Genomic DNA, 19,048 nt, shown 5'->3' with positions numbered 1-19,048 from the left:
TCAGTAACTGCGCACGGAATTGGAGCTGGGGGAGATAGAGCCCGCCCTCCTGGCCTCCTCTTGAATAAGTTTTTCGACAAGCTCGTTGCAAGCGGCGTCGCTGGCCGAGGGCGTGCTGGCTCCGGCGAGAAGATAATCTCCAGTAGGGCCCTCAAGTTCAAGCGGCGTGACGGGGCCGGGACTCCCGAGAGGGTTGAGCCGGGGGCTGACGGGCCGGTTTCCAGGGAGAGGATTTCGAGCTACAGCGTTCGCAACGAGGTCTCGCTGATAGAAGTAAAGTTGCCTCTGAGCCTCGGAGTATTGCTTCTGCTGGGAACGCGGCGACGGTGGTGGAGGCGGGCTCGCTGAGCTGGAGTATGGCGATGAGGACTGACTCGATGATTGCGAGGGAAAGTTGGCAGGGTGGAACCTCGGAAGGTTGGGAAGCTTGAGGTGGTTCTTGGAGCCGCCGAGATGTTGCCTGTGAGGTCGAAGACGAGGCATCTGAGAAGGTATGGCGAGTGTGTCCGCACCCTGACGCGAGAGCATGGCGGAGGAAGACATGGTGGTAGTAGGGAGGTGGTGATGACAACCCACGAAGTATGGGAGAATGATGTTGTTATTGGTGTGATGGAGGATAGTTGCCTCAGCAGTGGCTCGACGTAGTTGAGATTGTGGTCGTGGAGAACAATAAAGCCAAGGCAGGCTGCAGAGCAGATTGGCGATTGAAGTATCGGGAATGAAGAGCAGAAGAAGAATACTAAAAGAGCGAGGTAGCACAGGCTTCTTGTTCCCTGTCGGGATGGTTGGGCGGGGGATGCTGGTTATGTAGGGAAGCAAGATGATTGCCAGGTGCCGGCGTTAAAGCGGCGTGTTGCAGGGGACCAGGTGGGGAGCCCACAGGGTAAATTGGGCAAGGCACACGGCGATCCCACTGATCAGCGAGGTGGTGCGCAGGTGGTGTGTGGGAGGGATACCGCACCGTACCCTTTGCTCTAAATCCACCTACGCACCTCGCCCAGTCCTCTCACTCACAAAGACTGAGGTGAGGTGGACACTCGGACTACGGACTCGACAGCATCCGACCGATGACCGGCAACACCAAAACACTGAATGACTGCCTACCGACTTACACCACCCGCATCTGCCAGCCTCCGCGCCACGGCATTGGAAGCCCTGTGCCTGTGTGCCTCCGTAGCCTCCGTTCTTTCAGGCGCCCCAGTCAGTAGTTAGTCTACAGCATGTATGAGGTGGAACGGCAGGTCGATGCAGACGGCCGGCCACGACTTTTGCAGCCCTCGTCAGGAATCGAGGGAATGCTGACTGAGGCTCCTTCACCTTACTTTGTTTGTTTGGCAACAGAGCCCTAACTGCACCGCCATGTCCGCGATAAGCTCGTTCTTGGCCTGTGGCGGCTGTGCTCCATTCAGCTGTGGGCCATGGACGTCCCCGTTCTTGGTTCAAACTACCTAGGCAGACAAAGAAGACGGCTGACGGCGTGACTGACGCAAATTTGAGAAGCCTCGTCGCTGTTCCCAACGCAACCTTCAAGAGAACGAATTGTCAAGGGACGCTCAGACTCTACCGGCGAACGCGAACAACATCCGGACAGTCGTCTGCATGCACAACTCTGGCCCCCGAAACCAGCGCTCGCTAGCCCTAGCTGCCGTGACCTCAGAATCAAAATTCAATGACAACATGATGATGCTATTTCGGGACGCGTTACTGAAGTCGTTGCCATGCGTAGGAATTGATCTCAGAGGTCCTCTTTGTGTCGGACTTGAAGCTGCGCCAAGTACATGTAGGTATGTATGGCTCCGGCTCCGGGCCAATGATCTGCTCCCGTTCGCGGGCCGTCGACGCCAACACCAGCCAGTCAACAGCCGGTCCGCCTAACCACAGAGAGAAGCGTAACGAAGAAAGGGAAAAAAATAAAATAAAAAAAAGAATAAGAAAAAAAGAGGCCTTGCAGCCTGGCCCTGCCAGACGCTGCGTCCTTTCGCTGCTCAACCCCGTCGCTGATTCGCGCGCAAGTAGGAGCTTTAATCTGGCAGCTTCTAGGCCAAGTCTTGGGGATCGAGCTTCAAGGCCACAGGGCCACTGCTGCCCACCGCGGTTGTTTCAACCGGCAGCGCCCGGATCGACCACCACTCCTGCACGCATTGCTCCTTTGGCTTCTTCTGCAAACCACCAAGCCGCGGCAAGGGGACGCAAGCCTTGCCTGCCCCGTCACAGGAATGACCCCAACTCAAGACCACCTCAGCCATCGTCAGTGCACATGAGCCGTTGCCGCTATTGCCTTGCTGCTGCTGCTGCTGCAATGTCCAATCCAAGACGAAAAGAGGACTGCATGCCAACCAAACCAGCTGCTGCACTAGAACATCCTAGTTCCGACTATGCGAACCAAACTCTCCGCCAGCCCTGGCCGAGGGTTGCGTCGCGTCCCATCAAGACCCGAAGCTCTGCTGGTCTCAGGGCGAAGGCAGACAGACACCTGCACTGTAGTGGTTGGACCGCCCAGGCCAGCTTGCTGGTCCACCAGCCCACCGGGCTCGTCTCAGAACGGCCGCAAGGCTTCGAGGGCGATGGGGAGCTGCCTGCAATCCGCACAGCCATCGTCAGCCAGAGCGAGTAGAGGAATTCGGAGCGCGAGCGGACGGAAGCACATCGTGAATCGCGTCCCTTTCAAGTCGTGTCTGCAGTTGATATGAGGTCCAATTTTTCCAGCTACTCACGACATGGAGGACCGATATTACTCAAAGGTACAGGAGTCGTCGTGATGGCGAGAGAGCCAAGACGGTCAGACTAGCCAGTGCAGCCACCCGTCTCTGCCTCGCCCTCCGCCGCGCGGGTGGCTGTCCCGCGCTACGCTCCATGTGGTTACGACAACTCGCTGCGTTTACTGACAGCACTGTAGAAGACTACTCCCCGGCAGTCCCTTTGCGCCTCTCAATATCGACGAGGTTCGATTGTTCCTTGTTGCGCGCTTGGTCCAGTGTTTCCATCATGCAGCGCCAACTCTAGAACTGAGTAGTTGCATAGAAACCCAAGTCGAGGCAGCCATTCCTGATACAGCTATACGTCAACGCGTTGTCTGTGGAAGCCTCGATACAGTTCTGTGTCCTTCGGCAGTGACGCAAAGCTGCAGCAGACGCATGACGGCGATGATGTGATGGGCAGCAACGGCAGCTAGCTGTGTATGTAGCTAGTTGGCCAACAACCGCCATCGACCAAGCTAGCCATGACGTCTTCTGGCTACCGCTGTCAAAAGCAAAGACCCTTAGCTGAGCCACCGTCTACATGCCCAACCACCAGCCAACAACGGATGACGATGAGACGGCGATATACAGACAGACGGCAGAAGCAACTCAAGCAGGGTCAATCGACATCAGCAACCATTCAACCTCGGCCACGCAAAAAAAAGAAAACAGCACCACGCCCGGGGCCTGCGGCAGCTAGCACTCCCTACCCGCATCGCCGCTACCCGACCCGTCGACCCTCCACACTTCCTTCCATCCAGTGAAAGGTGGAATGAACGCCAACCCGCACCCCGACCCCCGATTCCAGCGGCCGTCAGCCAGGGACTTGGGAATCGGGTTGCTGGGATGTCGGGACTGGTGCGCGCGGGCGGGAAGAGGCTCAATTTTCGGGCAACTTTGAGCTTGTAATCTTCTCGACGACCGCCCACCACGCGTCCTCCCCGCTTGCTGGTTGAAATGAGATGAGATGAGGTGAGATGAGAGGGACAGTTCGGTTGGGGTTCGATTGCTTTCTACTCGCGCAGCTTGCTGCTCCGGGCACTAAGTAACTTCTGGCCCGTGAAGTGGAAGCCTGGTTGAGCGCTCACTGTGATTCTCTCTGTGTCTGCGAGCGACTGTTGTTGTTCGTTGTTTTCCGTTCTACTTAGGCGCTTCTAGTGATCTTGTTGGTTGATTCGAAGCCCAACGAACGCGAGATTGCATCAATCCTTCCTACTTTATGCTTCAGAGGCAGGCATTCGCGCACGCGCGCACGCACGCGACGGACAGGGCTGAATAAACAACAAGGCGCACTGCACGCATAGCCAAAGCAAAGCAGAGCAAAGCAAAGCAAAGCAAAGCAAAACGGAAGGAAACGAATTCCTGTGGTGCCACGTAAGTACATATCGCAGCACGGATACTGTAGGGCTGATTGACTCTTTGCTTCAAACCCCATTCAAACAGGAACCTTCAGGGGTCATCCGCCCATTCAGAGAACAAGAAGACAATCAGTTCAGCCCAGCCCAGCCCAGCCCAGACCCACAACACATCACTTCACCTGACTTTTTACTTTTTGTCGCACAGTACGGTTTTGCCCGCTTCCCCGTCATCCCATCGTCTCGTCCGGCATTGTTTCGTGCAGCATCAGCAACAAACTTAAGCCTCGATTAAGGAGCGCTGCGCTGATCATCTCTTGCTGCCTTTACCGTAGCTTCTTTGTGTGTGTGTGTGTGTCGGGTTGCGTGCTTTGCTTTTTCGCCTCATGATACATTATCCCGGGCGAGGGAGCGTAGGGATCGGGAGTAAGGTACTTGTATGTACCAGTGTTGTGGTTGTTTGGGTGTGAGATTAGATGAGAGAGAGAGAAATCACTTGCTTCATGTCTACCCATACAGAAAGCTCGGAGGCTTGTTCGCATTACTACCGACGCGTTGTTATCGTTTGATGACGACTGATTTGATCACACATTTGTGCACCGAATGAAAGATGGAGAACGTTATGTGCGAGCAAAGCGAAGGAGACGAATGAGTGATGCAAAACTGAGACTAAGCAAATCGCCAGTATCAACCGCGAACACCAAGAAGACAAGTGAAACAAGGACTTTCCTCCACAGCACACAATCACCATCTCTCTCTCTCTTTTTCTCTCTCGCACCAATCATGCAAAAAATTAATGGCCGTCGTCGTTTCATTCCTTTTACGAGCCAACCACCGCACAGCCGCCAAACCAAAAACCTTGTCTACGCCCTACTCTGGAACAAAATGAGGGAAAAGGGAACATGAAAGGCAATGGCAAGACAAGCTTCGGAGACGAAATCTCACACACCCACTCCCTCATCTCATCTCCAGTTGCCCTGGCTGAGCTTGAGCAAGCCTTGCACGCAGCCAAGCTCCTCGCCGCTTGACACGCTTGTCCGTTGGCTGTGACTGTGGCTCCCGGGCCCTAAAGCCGCAGCAGCAGTCGTCTTCGATGAAGCCTCTCCGCCCATGAACGCACGGAGCTCGTCGTCGTCCTCTGGATTAGCCGTGATACCGGATTCCCGCTGATTGACATTGCTACGCGCCGACGAAGCACCCAGAGGCCTGCGCTGTGAAACCGATGAAGGACCCTTCAGACCCTTCTGGCGGTCCATGAAAGTCTCGAAGCTCCCGACGCCACCGCTGCTCGTAATAATGTTGGTGTTCTCGCCCAGCGGAACCCTGCGCCGCGAAGAAGATAGAGTTGGTGCACCGCCGCCGCTGCCTTCCATGGTTGGTTTGGTGCTGCGGCGCTGGCCGGCTCCCAGTGCCCCGGGCTCCCAATTCTCCTTGTCTGACTCGGTTTGTGGGATTTCAAAGCCGTCTCCGTCTTTCTCTGCCGGCATTTGCGATCTTGAAGTCTGGCTTCGCTGCACTGATGATCGCGCGCTGTTGACCAGTTTACCACCCTGCAGGCGTCCCAGCGAAGATGAAGCACGTGACAGGGGAGGTCGATGCGTACCCCTTTCATCTACCTTCTGCCGCTTGCCAATTCCTGGCGCGTGAGAAATGAGCTGAGCACTTCGTTTTCCAGAGTTTGTCTTGAGAGAACTCTTGCTTGTTGAGCGAATCAGACCAATCGCGTCGGCTGCAGATCCACTTCCTTCTTGGTTCGCCTTGACTGTGAGAGAGTTGCGAGCATCACTGTCACACCAAAACTCCCACGCCCTTGAATCTCGAGACCGACCACTCGTAGACCACGGCAAAGTTGGCGAAGCAGCGGCCTTTAATTGGTCTTGCAATCCTACGGCACTGTAACTCCGGCGCAAGCTCCCCCTTTCGCCCTCGAAAGTGGTCGGTGTCGGCTGAGACCGCGGAGGAGAAGGGGAGATTTCGCTACTAACCACCCTGGCCTTTCCATCCTCTGTCATCGACAGTCGCACGAATGAACTCGATTTCCGGAGAGTTCGAGCTGGAGTCTGATTCTCAGGCACAGGGCCGACATGAGGCTTTTCGTTGGAAGACTCTTCGTATGGCTTGGCAAAGGATTGGCTCCGCCGGTTTGCAAGATAGCCAATGGACTTGGACGCACTCTCTTGGGATGACGGTATCGGCTGAGAGCTGCCGATTTCTGTGATTGGTGCCGCCGTTGGTGGTTGATTCACACGTGGCTCTGCGGTTGCAACTTGCGGTTGCACATCATCTGTCCGTGGCACATGAGGTGGTACATCCCTCTCGGTAACGATTTCTGATTTTTGGGAGGGCGGTTGAGACGGAATTGCCGCGTTGCTCTCGTGCTGAATAGACGCGTCGCCTTCTTCCTGCTTTCTCCCAACCTCCTCTTGAGAACTTGTCCCTTCCTTATTATCCGATGAGTTTACGGGCGATGAGGAGAACGCGTCGTCCACGTCCGATTCTCGCGAGAGTGATTGGAGGTGAGCCTGGATTTCATGGGGCTCTAGCGGTCTGGATCTTCGATTGTCTTTCTGGCGACGGTTTTGGAACCAAACCTGGAGATTTCCTCATTAGCTTGGGTTTTGGTGTTGTTGATGTATGCACCCCACCTGCACCTCTTTCTCCCCAAGCGCGACACGGCTCACAATGTCCAATCGCTCGTTTCTATCGGGCTTGGAGTTCTTCTGATACTCAGTCTCCAATATCTTCTGATCCTCGGGACTGTATTGCGAAATCGAGTTAGCAGCGCGTTAAGGCACCGATCTGTATCCCTTGCTCCGCTCGTTGAGGACCGATCGCCACTCGTACCGACGCGTTTTGTGGGTGGGGGTTCGTGGAAGCTGGAGGCGTACCTTGTTCGTCTGCGCCGTTGGCGAGCAAGAGGTTTGTTGTCGACATTAGGTGGAAGGTTTCGTTGAATCAGGTCTGGGGACGACACGAGGAAGGCGAAAGACGAAGGAGGACTTCGGACCTTGGGCGCACCCACTGGGCGAGTAGGAGGAGGATCGCTCATAGTGGTTAGACGCGCGATGAGAAAAAATGGGAAAAAGAGGATGGTGTTGGGATGGGCGGCGCGTCAAGGCGGAGGTGGGCGAAGCTGAGGAGACGCGTCCAGCTGAGCGATGTGAGCGGGCGCACTGACGGTTCCGCGGTAATGATGCGAAGAGCGTTAGCGAAGACGGCCCCAAGCATGCCTCAACAGCCTCGCCAAAATAATGCAGCCCTTTTTCGTTCACGATCGCACCTTGATCCAACCGCTAGGTTGTCTTTGTGTCTATCGCGCGCTCGATTTTTGAATTCTCTTCGCGCTGATTGGCAACACGCAAAACACGGAGCCCACGCGGCCTCACGTGCATGTCAAATTTCAGGCCGGTTCCCCCATGCGCCTGTAAACAAACAACAATTCTGAACTCGCACGGGATGAGTACACTAGTACGATCGAATCGCCCTTACTTTGCGACTGACTGTTCATGGTCAATGGAACGCGACTACAATCAAGCCCGGTTCACCCGGTTCATTCTCGACCTTTTTCGAGCTTCGCCTCTCAAGATTTGAGGCAAGGAGCCCTCTGAAGGAGCAATGCCGTGAGATCTTGCATGTTTCTAAGACCTTGAATCATGGCCGTCATCTTGCGTCGGTGTTTGGTGACGATTGTGTCTTTCTCGATGTTTCCTTAAGAATTTATTTCTTCGGGGTGGAGATCAATTGGAGAATCGCACAATCATCTCCTCGTCGTATAAGGCTTTAGTATACCAAAGCCACACATAATTGTTTCTTTCCATCTTACTCTATCACCTCCGACAGTCAAGTGCAGTCATCGCCGAGCACTCCAAGCTGTATCGAATCTCGGGGGAACAAACTCGCGCAGGTCAAAAATTTACCCCAGCTCTCATTCATCATGACTGCTTTTTTTTAAAAAAAAAAAAAAAAAAAAAAAAAAATTGGTACTATCCTCAATCACAAGCCTACATTGCCTAGTGCCACCATGATTGGTCGATCCCTACCCAGTCAAACCGCGGCAAAAAGAGAATGCACACAAAAGTATCCCGCGCTCAGACACTGCAAGCACTCCCTCGGCTTCAGACCTCTTTCTTCTGCAAAAGGCTGGAAATTTTCTCAAAGCATGGGGGATTGGTTGGGGCCTCGCTGCGACTACATTGACTGCTGCATGATACCAGTGTTGAAGTCACCTTGAACTATCGCGAATTGACGAAGCAGAGGGCTAATATTATATTTACATTCACTCTTTCTTTCCAGGTAATGCATACGTTAGGAAGGTGTATGACGGTTCATCCTTTGAGTCTGTATGGCTTCACGTCTTCTCGGATATTTCAGTCATGTATAAAAGATGAGGCAAGCAATGATTTGACCCAAGCATGCCATCTCTCCCTTTGCGCAAGCTTGTATCTTTAAATCTGAATCAGCCTGCCTCTTACAAATTCGGCCAGGAAAATCATGTCATGACTCTAGTTGGTTAACTTCCTTTCGCCCACTGATCCACCTTGAAGAAGAATAACCAGACAATTCGATTGGAGAAGCACAGCGGGACGGCCCGCTCCGAACAGGGAACGCAAGAACCTAGGCGGGGAAACGGTTGAAGATTTGAGATCGGACGAATTTTGGGGAATGAAGCGGGGTGCCAACGTCAGGGCGACGTGTTGCGTGGCTCCGATGAAGTGCTATGTGACTTATCTTGATTTAGAAGTAAGAATAGAATTTGAAGGAGTCCGGCAAAAATCAAGAGAGCACTGGTCAGAGAGGAGTGGTACCATGGGAGAGCTCTCTAGTGGGTTTGAGGATGCTCAGATCTAACCAGTAGTTGCACTTCCACAGGTTCAGAATCTCAAGGTCTTCTGCAGTCAAGGCACGCTCTTGCTGGGCCAATGGTACCTAGAGAAGGGGCACTGTTACGCAAACCACTCTGGCTTGTCATCACATGCCATCGAGACTTGTCTTCCTTTGTGCACTGAGGATTTCCTGTACTACCAAGAAGCAGTGTCACTGTTGAACAATGGCTGTTCTGAACACGGAGTTGATGGAACTGAATCGAATCAAAATGTTGGGCGATCAGGGTCCACAGGTTCAGCCAGAGTCTCAGGCACCAGGAACGTAGGACGAGGGTCGTCATCAGGCGGGAGGGAACAGGTGAAGTGACGAAAGCGATGGTTTTGGCGGCGGAGACGGTGGGTTGAGTGCCTTGGCAGGCGTGGAGGCGTTTGCGTCATGGGCGGAGTTGGAGGGCGGAACTCATCATGCCTTAGATGCCTGATTGTTGCCGTAGACGGACAAAGGGAGAACAGATCTGCCGATGGGATTTCGCAAGACTTCGATCCGTTTGCCCCTGCGTGGGGGTGCAGGTGAGCCTGATTGCGGATGATGCACATCGGTGGGGAAGGAAAGGAACCAACACTGGACCTGCAGCCCTGGCGAGCTGCCCGTGACGTCACACGCCCATCACCTCAACCGCTGCCCGCACTACAAAACAGCCACCCACCACGCCTCTCTCTTTGCACTTCTACAACTCACACGACATATCCTCCAAACAATCAATCTCACAACAACATCACCCAACCTCCGACCTCTCTCAAACCACACTCCAACAAAACCATCATCATGCCCGTCACCAACATGCAGTAAGCTCATCTCCAGCCTGAATTGGGCATTTTGGTACTGACAATTCTCAGGCCCACCACCGGTGTCGACCGCGCCAACCCCAAGACTGTCGAGGAGCGTCAGGCCAACCTCCCTCTTCCCGACCAGCCTCCCACTGCCTCTGACTGGAACTCTGCCGACGCCACCAAGGTCAACGTCGGCTCTGGCAAGATTGAGTCCGACATCTCCCACGGCGCTGGCAACGACAGCCTGCGTGGGCCTTCTTCTGCCGACAGCAACGTCCGCACCAGCGGCGAGACCGGCTTTCCCACCACCGACATCAACGTTGGCAGGACGGCCAAGGACGGCCTATCTGGCCTTCCCAACGACGCTGTTGCAAGGGGTGCCAAGAACCACCCTGGTCTCTCCGACACCACCAAGCAATAAATCTCCCTCGTCTTCATGGAGTAATTGGGATGGATTTGCATGAGATTCCACCACTTTCGAGCGGATTGCTCTTTTCATCACTAGCATTTTCTTGATGGCGTTCACCATGGCTGGGATGGGATGGCATCTGAATGCTCGACGGAAGATTTAGATACCACATCAATGAATGATTGACGACTGTTCAACTTAATTGTCTCGTAATCAGTGAATTACCCAATCAAATGTGGACATCAATACGTGAAATCAACGACTACAAAAACTCCACTTGAAAAATTTCAATCTTAGACGAGCGTAATGAGGTAGACATCGTGTTTCCATAGTGCGCTGACAACCCGATATAACATGTTGTCCTGAACCATATGCCAACTATCATGAACTTCTATTCTATTCACATTTGGCGGTGTCAGCCAACAAGCTAAACGATGTAGGGGATTCACCGCCGGATGGCGTTTGCTAATGCCAAAGCTTGCCTGTTTGAATTTGTGATGGAGCGGGGTGATATTGCGCAATTCCCGCAACCGTGCACCATGTTTTGCAGCTTGGGGCAAATTGGCATCATAGAGATCGATGTCGACTGATGGGATTCACAGGACCCACAAGAAAAGGTGGCTGAAATCGGGTTCCATCTTGTTGAGTTGCGCTTCCTTGCCGTCGACCAGTTACCCATGCGTGACGTCACATGCTCATCGCTGCAGCCAAGGTAGGTAATATATTGGCAGCCAAACATCTCAGACTTCTAGTCCCTCAGAGTTCCCCAACACGACTCAATTCACCCTCGCAGCGACACCAGCTTCATCTACCACGCCTACCTCATCTACTTCCAAATCCACGCAACTTCAATCAGACAAAATGCCCGCCTCCGCTGGTACCAAGGTATGGAAGCTCTCCTGTGTCCCGCTTCCCCGCCTGCCTGCCCCTCACAGCCTCATTCCTCAAGAAGCTCCAGCTTGCCATCACCTGCCAGAGCCTCGAGGACAGGTGGATAGCGAAAGCTTCTCGACTTGCATCTCAATTCTGTCTGCTATCAACAGTTGCTGATATTATGTTTGTGCATAGGTTAACGACCCCAACGCCGTCAAGTCGGAGGGCGCCGGTGTCGTCACAAACGACAGCCTGGCTGCCGAGTCCGCAAAGGGCTCTGGTGCCTTTGCGGCTGGCAACTCCAAGGCTGGCGTGTACGAGCAGCCTTCTTCCAGCACCACAACCAACAACACCAACACTTCTGGCGCAACCGTGCTAGGCGCAGCTCCCACCGCCGACGCCCGCGAGGCCGAGGCTGGATGGAGCGAGACAGCTCAGCTCAACGCTGGTCAAAGCCTTGGAAAGGAGGGCGGCGTTGGTCCTACCTACAACACCACTGGCGCTACTGGCGGCAGTGCCGAGTCTGCGGGCCCTGCGCCAACCTATGCCAACGTCGACCTCTACCAGAGTGGTGGCAAGCCCAAGGGCAGCAACCTTCAGGAGGGCGGTTTCGACGGCTCCGAGCCAAACGCCAGCTTCAACAGCGAGATTGGCACCAAGAACGACCCTGGACGTTCTGCCGAGAACGGATTCCAGCGCAATGCTGTGCAGAGCGCTCAGGACTCTGCCACCGGACCCAGGCAGCAAAACATTGACCCGAAGAACGACTTTGGCGTCCTGGGAAGCGAGAGGAGTGCATAGGTGGACAAAAGGACCTGAATGTCTTCAACGAGATCATGACATGTAATATTAACAGGTTGGGGAGTTGGGGTTTAATGCTTTGGGTTGACGAAGCACGATATCCTCTGGCTAGGAACCAATGAATGAAACAAATGAATTGATAGACCTACTGCTCTGAGACGTGGTTGTGAATTGTAAACGTTTCAAGCGTGCTTGTGAGTGGAGTGCGCGTCGCGTCGTCTCAAGATTTGGCCGAGCGGGACAACTTCTCGAATGCGGAAGTTGAGCACAGACCAGCGACCGCGAAGATGAGGTGGCTTCTTCCGGCCACTATGCCTCCAAGACGCCGTTCGCCATCAGCTTTTTCTCGCAGACTCTTGCCAGGCTGGTCCATGTAGCGCCGTCTGCTGATATACTGCTGCCATGAACGGATTCGCCGACCGCGGCCTCCAAGAAGGTGACTTTGAGGGGAAGAGCGGGCTCAAGGCCTTTGATGCGTTCCGTAAGTAGAAGCTCGACCTTCGACCAGCTCCCTTGCGCCGCTTGAGCGCCCTCACGCGCAACGCTTGCAAGACGTTTGCGCCCACTTCAACAGCCTTTTCTGCAGCTACAATACCAATCATAGAGCTAATTCGCTGTAACAGCCAAGACCAAGGCCAGCTATCTCCAACATACCTCCTCGGGCGCGAATTGGACTCTCCTCCTCATTGTAACCTGCGTATGGCTGTCGGTTACCGAGTCGATGCGGTGGTGGGTGGGCACAACCCACCATAACTTTAGCGTTGAAAAGGGCATTTCCCACGACCTCCAAATAAACCTGGACATTGTGGTTGCGATGCAGTGCAAGGACCTCAACGTCAACGTGCAAGACGCCTCCGGCGACCGCATCCTGGCCGGCGACACGCTCAAGATGGATCCGACGCGATGGAACTGGTGGGTGGAGAAGAGCAAGAATATCCACAGGCTGGAGAAGGACCAGGGCAAGAATCGATACCATGAGGAAGATGTTCACGATTACCTGGGAGCGGCCAAGGCAAAGAGAAAGTTTCCCAAGACGCCAAAGCTGCGGGGAGCACCGGACTCGTGCAGGATATATGGCACGCTGGAGGGGAACAAGGTCCAGGGAGATTTCCACATTACCGCAAGAGGCCACGGCTACATGGCCTTTGGAGACCATTTGCCGCATGATCGTGAGCACTCCTTTCAGTCCGAGTGATACTGATTTCTAACCCCCCGTATCTCAGAGTTCAACTTCTCCCACCAAGTCAATGAGCTGTCCTTTGGCCCTTACTATCCCTCGCTCCACAACCCGCTAGACAACACCCGCGCCGTGACCCCCACTTCCGACGATCACTTCTACAAGTTCCAGTACTACATCTCGGTGGTGCCGACGCTGTACACAGACACGCGTTCCACCATTTTCACCAACCAATATGCGGTGACGGAGCAGTCTCATGCCGTGCCGGAGATGGCGGTGCCTGGCGTCTTTGTTAAATTCGACATTGAGCCAATACTGCTCACCATTTCGGAAGAAAACGGGGGCCTCCTTGCTCTCATTGTGCGGCTGGTCAACGTAGTGAGTGGTGTCATGGTCGCAGGAGGTTGGTGCTTCAGGGTGGGCGAGGCCGTCGTAAGCGCGTGGGGCAGGAGAAGCAGGAGAAGCGATGGTCTTGGTGTGCTTCATGGAAGGAGTCCGAGCATGCAGGAAAAGAAAATCTAGACGGTGGTCTTTGGCTTCGCAGGTGGCTGGCGTTTAGGATAGGATAGGATGGAGCGTTGCATACACAGCTTTTGTACATAGCCTATTCAATTACTTCTGTCCTTACTGTAGCCTCATGTCTCTGATCGGCGTTATCGATAGTGCAGGGATCATGGCAGCTAGGTGTCGTGTCGTGCGTCAAGCTCCAGGTCTTTCATCATTCCGTCTGTCATCCCGCGCCTCTATTTTTGTTCCCTGTCTATCATTGTGTTCTCCCTCGTATGCTCTCCGAAAGACAGCCCTTGACCGGTCCTGACCACGAACCCTTTTGACCGGCACCAAGACACAAAAGGTGAGCTGTCGCAGCCTCCTAATTCCCTCTCCTCCACCACATTCGGACAGACGGCTTGAATCGGCCCTTGCTTGTTCCTGTACCCGCTTGCCCTTCTTGCCACCAACTCGACCTGGCCTCCTGTCAGCTGCGCCCGGTTTACCGACTTCAGGCGCGTGTCTGGCCTTGTTCAAAGACCATGCTTGTCTAGGACTAGACCATGGACGCGCGTGGCGTACAGAGCTCGACTGAGGACAATGCTCTGGCGCCCCAGCCGGCAGCTTCGCCGAGCAAATAATGGGCGTGGTGTATATTTCTCAGCATACCTCACGCATTTCCCAAGCCCTCTCGCAGACCCGCCGGTTCCCTTGCATAGCCGCCTCTGCACTTCTTCCCGACATAGCGCCATTTTCCTGTTCTGATAAGACCTTATCTCCGGGTCCTGCATCGCGTTGTTAATCCTTTTTATTTTTTTCTTTTCTTTTGTTATGTGTACCTGGCCATCACGGTCATTCAAACACGACACCGAAACTCCCCCTTTTGATCACCGATTCGGAAGACTTACCCCTTTTGAATATGGAGCGCCGAGCTTACCATTCGTCCAACCAGGGCTACAACAGCGACGGCAGTCCAGATCGTATGCAGCAAGACTTGCAGAGTAGTCCTCATCGTCAGAACTTTGGTCAGTACCTCAACGGCACAAGTATGAACCCATTAATACGGCGCGCCTTGCCCCATGGAAAGAAGCCTCATGTTGGCATCGTTGGCGCGGGGGTGAGTGGTTTGCGCTGTGCCGATATCTTGCTCCAGGCGGGGCACAAAGTCACCATCCTGGAAGCAAGAAATCGTATAGGAGGCCGGGTGAGTCTTGAAATTTTGATAATCGAACACGCCAACATGAGCTAAGACTTCGACAGCTCTGTCAAGCAAATGTCAACGGAAACCTTGTTGACCTGTATGTTTGGTATCCTTCAAAGGGATTCGTTGACACGACTTGACTAACTTTGAATGTGCGGAAACATCCAGTGGGCCAAACTGGATACATGGGACTGAGGATAATCCAATCCTAGACCTGGCAAAAGAGACCAACACCATTACTCACAACTGGGATGGCCGCCAGTGCATCTACGATCAGCAGGGCAAAGCCTTGCCCGGGGAAGAAGCCGCAGAGGCTGCAGAGACAATATGGAGCATCATCGGTGACGGCATGGAGTATGCAAAAGAGCACAGCGCGTCAATACCTCCCAGCAAAAGCCTCCTTGATTATCTCAAAGAGGAGACCAAGGAGCTCTACCAGGACACGGATCTTGATGAAGCAGCCAAGCAGAAGAAGCGAAATTTTCTCTTGAAGATGGCAGAGATGTGGGGAGCTTTTGTAGGGAGTGGCGTTGAGAAGCAGAGCCTAAGATTCTTTTGGCTCGAGGAGTGCATCGACGGCGACAATCTCTTTGTTGCAGGGACGTACAAGAAGATTCTGGAGAGGATAGCTAAGCCCGCGCTCCAAGGCGCGGACATTCAGTTTGGCAAGCTGGTGAAGAAGGTGGAAACCAAGTACGAGGACGGGTCAACTGAGCCGAGCAAAGTCGAAGTCGAGTTGGCAGATGGCAAGACGTTGGACTTTGACGAGCTGGTCATGACAACGCCACTGGGGTGGTTGAAAAGAAACCAATCTGCATTTGTTCCAGACCTTCCAAAACCCATCTCAGAAGCCATCCACAACCTTGGCTACGGCTGTCTGGACAAATTCTACATCACGTTCCCCAAGGCCTTTTGGAACGCGCCCAACGCCGCTCCTGCCAGCAAAAACAACATCCCTACGACAGCCAGGACCTCGATACCAAACACAACGGCAACGACGGCGCCCGTCCACTCGATAGATCCCAACGCCACGCCGTCGACGCACCACCCGGGCTTCACGCAGTGGACAGCGCCGCTCTACGCCCCGGACACGAACCCCTCGGCCTGGAACCAAGAGTGCGTCAACATGGCCGCGCTGCCCTCGGGCACGGCGCACCCGACGCTCCTCTTCTACACCTTCGGCGCAACATCACAGCACCTGGCCTCGATGCTGTCTCTCGACGGATCGTCGCCGCACAACCCGTCGCCGGCAGCGACGGCCCGGCTCCTGGCCTTCTTCGCGCCCTACTACTCGCGCCTGCCCAACTTCGACCCCGCGGACCCGGCGTGCGCGCCGCGCGCCGTCCTCGCCACCGCCTGGGCCGCCGACGAGCTGGCCGGCTACGGCAGCTACTGCAACTTCCCCGTCGGCTTGGAGCAGGGCGATCGCGACGTCGAGGCGCTGCGCCGTGGCTTGCCCGAGCGCCGCGTCTGGCTCGCCGGCGAGCATACGGCGAGCTTTTTGGCGCTGGGGACTGTGACGGGGGCGTATTGGAGTGGTGAGGGTGTGGGCAGGTGGATTGAGAGCGCTTACGGTGGAAGGAATGGAGAGGCCAAGAATTAGGATGGTGCTTTGCGGGTGGTGTGGTGGAGGGGAGGGACAGGATGCATGCGGGTCGAGGTGAGGTTGGTTTTGCAGTCGTTGGATGGATGGGCATTTTGTCTGCGAATACAAATGTACATCTCGGTACTCCTCTGCATACAGAATTATCTCTCTGAAGCCTGAAAAGACACTGCAAGGGGAAAAGTGATTTCTGCATCTGGCACAAGGAACGCAGAGGAGCTGGCGCCAAAGGTCAGCCATTTGGAGCTGTTGGTATGGTTCGCGTTGCAACAGCGCTGCTCTTGCCAGAAAGTGTCTGCTGGTCAAGGGCCGCATTAAGGGCTTATTGGGAGATTCTGATGTGTAGCTATTCCCAAGCGAATGCAATACTCTACTGCAACGTTCATTAAAGTAGGGTATCATGGGCTGGCGAACCAGACGCGGAAAAGATGGCTACGAGGTGATTGAGCCAGGAGTAGTCGCAGTAATGTTGATGAAGTACAAGGTCAATTTTCTTGCCTAGCGAAGACTTTGTTTTTCCCCCCTCGTACATCCGGGCATTCATCCTTATGCAGTGACAATAGCCCCGATTTGAGATTAAGTCAGGCTCCAGTCTAAGAAGAGAGTGTCCACACGTCGACGTTGTTGGTAAGACGAATATTCACTTTCTAGCATGGGCCACTAGATGAGTGAGTCTGTGATGGAGGATGAAGATGAGTGATAAGTAGCTTCTTATGATGATTCGCATGAGCTCGTTCGAGTCTTATTGGAGACGTAGTATCCATCGTCGTGGGGAACATGGCCTGAGGTTTCTGACCTGATGAAGGCGTGACTCCTTCCAACAACAGCCTCTTGCGCCGATTATGGCAACTGCCCGACAACAGCTGCCGGTGCGCGAGTAAACGGGTCCGCGTCTTCGGCGCCGCACAAATATTCCATCTCTGCTCCCCTTCGCACCCATTTATTCCTCCTCCTCACAACATCGTGACCATCCGTCAGATTTCAACATGCCGGCTACTCGTTCAGGTCAGAAGAAGACCGCTGGCAAAGCCAGTGCTCCTCAGGCTACCTCCAAAGCTGCCTCGAGCACCGCGACGCGTTCGAGAGCGAAGCAGCAAGCGACCAAACCCTCAACTTCATTTGACACGAAGACAGCGTCCTCGCCGGCGAAAACCAGAAGCTGCACGTCGAAGGCTCCGGCCGTGCCTCCGCAGCCTACGTCTGCGTCCGATCCACCGGCACCCTCTGCACCAAAGACTCGGGGCGGAAGAAAGAACACGACGACATTGACTGCGCTCATCCAGTCTGCCCCATCTGCTGTCAAAGCTGCAGCCACTCCAGCCAAGACTCTGACCAGGAAACGCAAGGCCTCGAAAGCCCTTGACCAGGATGCTCCTTCACCTCCACCAAAGGCAAAGACCGGTCGGCGTGTTGCCAGCAAGGCTCCTAGGAAGGGCTCCGCCACTGCCCCGACGCTTGACGATGCGCCCAAGGAGGAGAAGGATACAGAAAAATCAGAGCCTTTGTCTCATGGTGAACCCCGAAAGGAACAACAAGAATCCGACTCTTCACTCACTTCGCTCGAATCTGCGGACTTTGATGAAGAAACTAGGAATGCAGTTGAAGGCGAGAAGCCCAAGGCGAAGACTGCGACAACGTCGAAAGAGACCCAAGACCTGAACGCGTCCACGGCGGCTACCACTGCAGCGACCCAAGACACGGACGCATCCACGTCGGCTACCATTGCGAAGACCCATGATTTGGACGCTCCCACGGCGGCTATCACTGCGACAAGTGTGCCCAAGCCGGTCGATGCCACAACCACCACCGCCCCGGGCCAGAAGCCGGAGGGCAAGACTGCACCAATTTTGACGGCCAATCCGGAGCCAAACCCTTCCACTACAGCTGCTAATGCGGCGAAGTTGCCCGACTCGACGGCTACCCTCAAGACCAACAGACTTGCCGAATCTACTGCAAAAGGCAAAAGGTCCAAGAGCAAGCCTGCTGCGACCTCCAAGGGCACCGCGAAGCCGGCTTCCAAGAAGAATTCAGCGGCGGCGAACGCGCCTGATCCACCGACTGCTCCCAGAAATGACAGCAGCGCTATGGACATTGGCAATCCGATGACGACCACTGCGGCAAACACACCCGATTCGGTCCCAGCTCTTACCATCACTGGCAACACTACAACAGCTCCCGCTCAAGGCTCAGAGTCGTCTTCGAGAGACAAGGCAATATCGCCCATTCCCGAGAAGACAGCAAGTGCCACGGCCCTCTCCCAGCCTACTCCAGGCGCCAAAGCTGAAGACGATGCCCGAAAAGCTCCTGAAGATTTCCAAGCCGAAGATTCAGCAGCTCTTAGCAACGGCCAGTGCAGTCTGCCAGCTTCAGCGCATGAAGAGGCTACAACGGGCACTTCTGACCCTGGCGCATCAAACGCCACCACAGACCGCCTTCCTGGCGATTTTCCGCAGAGCAAGAACGTTCCGGCATTCAGTGACACCTCTTCCGCTTCTGCTCCCATGTCTGTCTCTCCTTTGTCTGCTGCAGTGGAACCTCACGTCCCGGCCACGCCGAATGCAATCACGGAGACAGGCCTCATCGAGAAGGAGACCGACGCTCCAGCGACAAAATCATCGGACGTCCCTGAAAGCCTCCTGCTTACAGGCCAGAGCTTCAAGGTCCTTTGGCCGGTCTACCAGCAAGTTCGCGAGATAATCGAGCTGAAGGAAAGCCAGGGCAAGGAGGTCATCGATGCAGAGCGGAAGC

The 19,048-nt window shown here is 54.6% G+C and overlaps 6 protein-coding genes across 6 annotated transcripts; 4 read left to right on the top strand and 2 right to left on the bottom strand.

The window, feature by feature from the left end:
• IWZ02DRAFT_381110 (uncharacterized protein) lies at positions 1-528 on the bottom strand (the record flags this gene model as incomplete). Its single annotated transcript, XM_066765146.1, has 1 exon — positions 1-528. The coding sequence occupies one exon, from the start codon at positions 526-528 to the stop codon at positions 1-3; it is 528 nt and encodes a 175-aa protein (XP_066620921.1).
• Positions 529-4,602: 4,074 nt separating this feature from the next.
• IWZ02DRAFT_483685 (uncharacterized protein) lies at positions 4,603-7,254 on the bottom strand. The gene is made up of 3 exons (XM_066769172.1): positions 6,982-7,254; positions 6,739-6,850; positions 4,603-6,684 (listed from the first exon to the last, which is right to left on the bottom strand). Exons 1-3 carry the CDS (start codon positions 7,140-7,142, stop codon positions 5,056-5,058), a joined length of 1,902 nt encoding a protein of 633 aa, XP_066620920.1. The 5' UTR covers positions 7,143-7,254; the 3' UTR covers positions 4,603-5,055.
• A 2,488-nt stretch (positions 7,255-9,742) lies between these two features.
• Positions 9,743-10,168, top strand: IWZ02DRAFT_435113 (uncharacterized protein; the record flags this gene model as incomplete). The annotated part of the gene is made up of 2 exons (XM_066766418.1): positions 9,743-9,762; positions 9,814-10,168. The coding sequence occupies 2 exons, from the start codon at positions 9,743-9,745 to the stop codon at positions 10,166-10,168; spliced, it is 375 nt and encodes a 124-aa protein (XP_066620919.1).
• A 659-nt stretch (positions 10,169-10,827) lies between these two features.
• IWZ02DRAFT_457582 (uncharacterized protein) lies at positions 10,828-12,077 on the top strand. Its single transcript, XM_066767946.1, has 2 exons — positions 10,828-11,041; positions 11,225-12,077. Exons 1-2 carry the CDS (start codon positions 11,018-11,020, stop codon positions 11,828-11,830), a joined length of 630 nt encoding a protein of 209 aa, XP_066620918.1. The 5' UTR covers positions 10,828-11,017; the 3' UTR covers positions 11,831-12,077.
• A 62-nt stretch (positions 12,078-12,139) lies between these two features.
• Positions 12,140-13,731, top strand: IWZ02DRAFT_41856 (endoplasmic reticulum vesicle transporter-domain-containing protein). The gene is made up of 3 exons (XM_066765813.1): positions 12,140-12,311; positions 12,454-12,999; positions 13,054-13,731. Exons 1-3 carry the CDS (start codon positions 12,233-12,235, stop codon positions 13,527-13,529), a joined length of 1,101 nt encoding a protein of 366 aa, XP_066620917.1. The 5' UTR covers positions 12,140-12,232; the 3' UTR covers positions 13,530-13,731.
• A 684-nt stretch (positions 13,732-14,415) lies between these two features.
• Positions 14,416-16,300, top strand: IWZ02DRAFT_470910 (amine oxidase; the record flags this gene model as incomplete). Its single annotated transcript, XM_066768831.1, has 3 exons — positions 14,416-14,700; positions 14,757-14,794; positions 14,866-16,300. The coding sequence occupies 3 exons, from the start codon at positions 14,416-14,418 to the stop codon at positions 16,298-16,300; spliced, it is 1,758 nt and encodes a 585-aa protein (XP_066620916.1).
• Positions 16,301-19,048: the final 2,748 nt, after the last annotated feature.

The sequence above is a fragment of the Phyllosticta citriasiana genome (assembly GCF_038021145.1).
Source record: "Phyllosticta citriasiana strain CBS 120426 chromosome Unknown IWZ02scaffold_10, whole genome shotgun sequence".
In the NCBI taxonomy this organism is placed as follows: domain Eukaryota; kingdom Fungi; phylum Ascomycota; class Dothideomycetes; order Botryosphaeriales; family Phyllostictaceae; genus Phyllosticta; species Phyllosticta citriasiana.
Note: the sequence above shows the minus strand (reverse complement) of the source record. Positions and strands in the feature narration are given on the sequence as shown.

Coding starts and splice junctions, on each gene's coding strand:
- IWZ02DRAFT_483685 (XM_066769172.1), bottom strand. CDS start 7,142: ATGAGCGATCCTCCTCCTACTCGCCCAGTGGGTGCGCCCAAGGTCCGA. Junction 6,851..6,981: donor CAACGGCGCAGACGAACAAG/GTACGCCTCCAG, acceptor TTCGCAATACAG/TCCCGAGGATCAGAAGATAT. Junction 6,685..6,738: donor TTGGGGAGAAAGAGGTGCAG/GTGGGGTGCATA, acceptor GGAAATCTCCAG/GTTTGGTTCCAAAACCGTCG.
- IWZ02DRAFT_457582 (XM_066767946.1), top strand. CDS start 11,018: ATGCCCGCCTCCGCTGGTACCAAG. Junction 11,042..11,224: donor CCGCCTCCGCTGGTACCAAG/GTATGGAAGCTC, acceptor GTTTGTGCATAG/GTTAACGACCCCAACGCCGT.
- IWZ02DRAFT_41856 (XM_066765813.1), top strand. CDS start 12,233: ATGAACGGATTCGCCGACCGCGGCCTCCAAGAAGGTGACTTTGAGGGG. Junction 12,312..12,453: donor CAAGGCCTTTGATGCGTTCC/GTAAGTAGAAGC, acceptor TCGCTGTAACAG/CCAAGACCAAGGCCAGCTAT. Junction 13,000..13,053: donor AGACCATTTGCCGCATGATC/GTGAGCACTCCT, acceptor CCCGTATCTCAG/AGTTCAACTTCTCCCACCAA.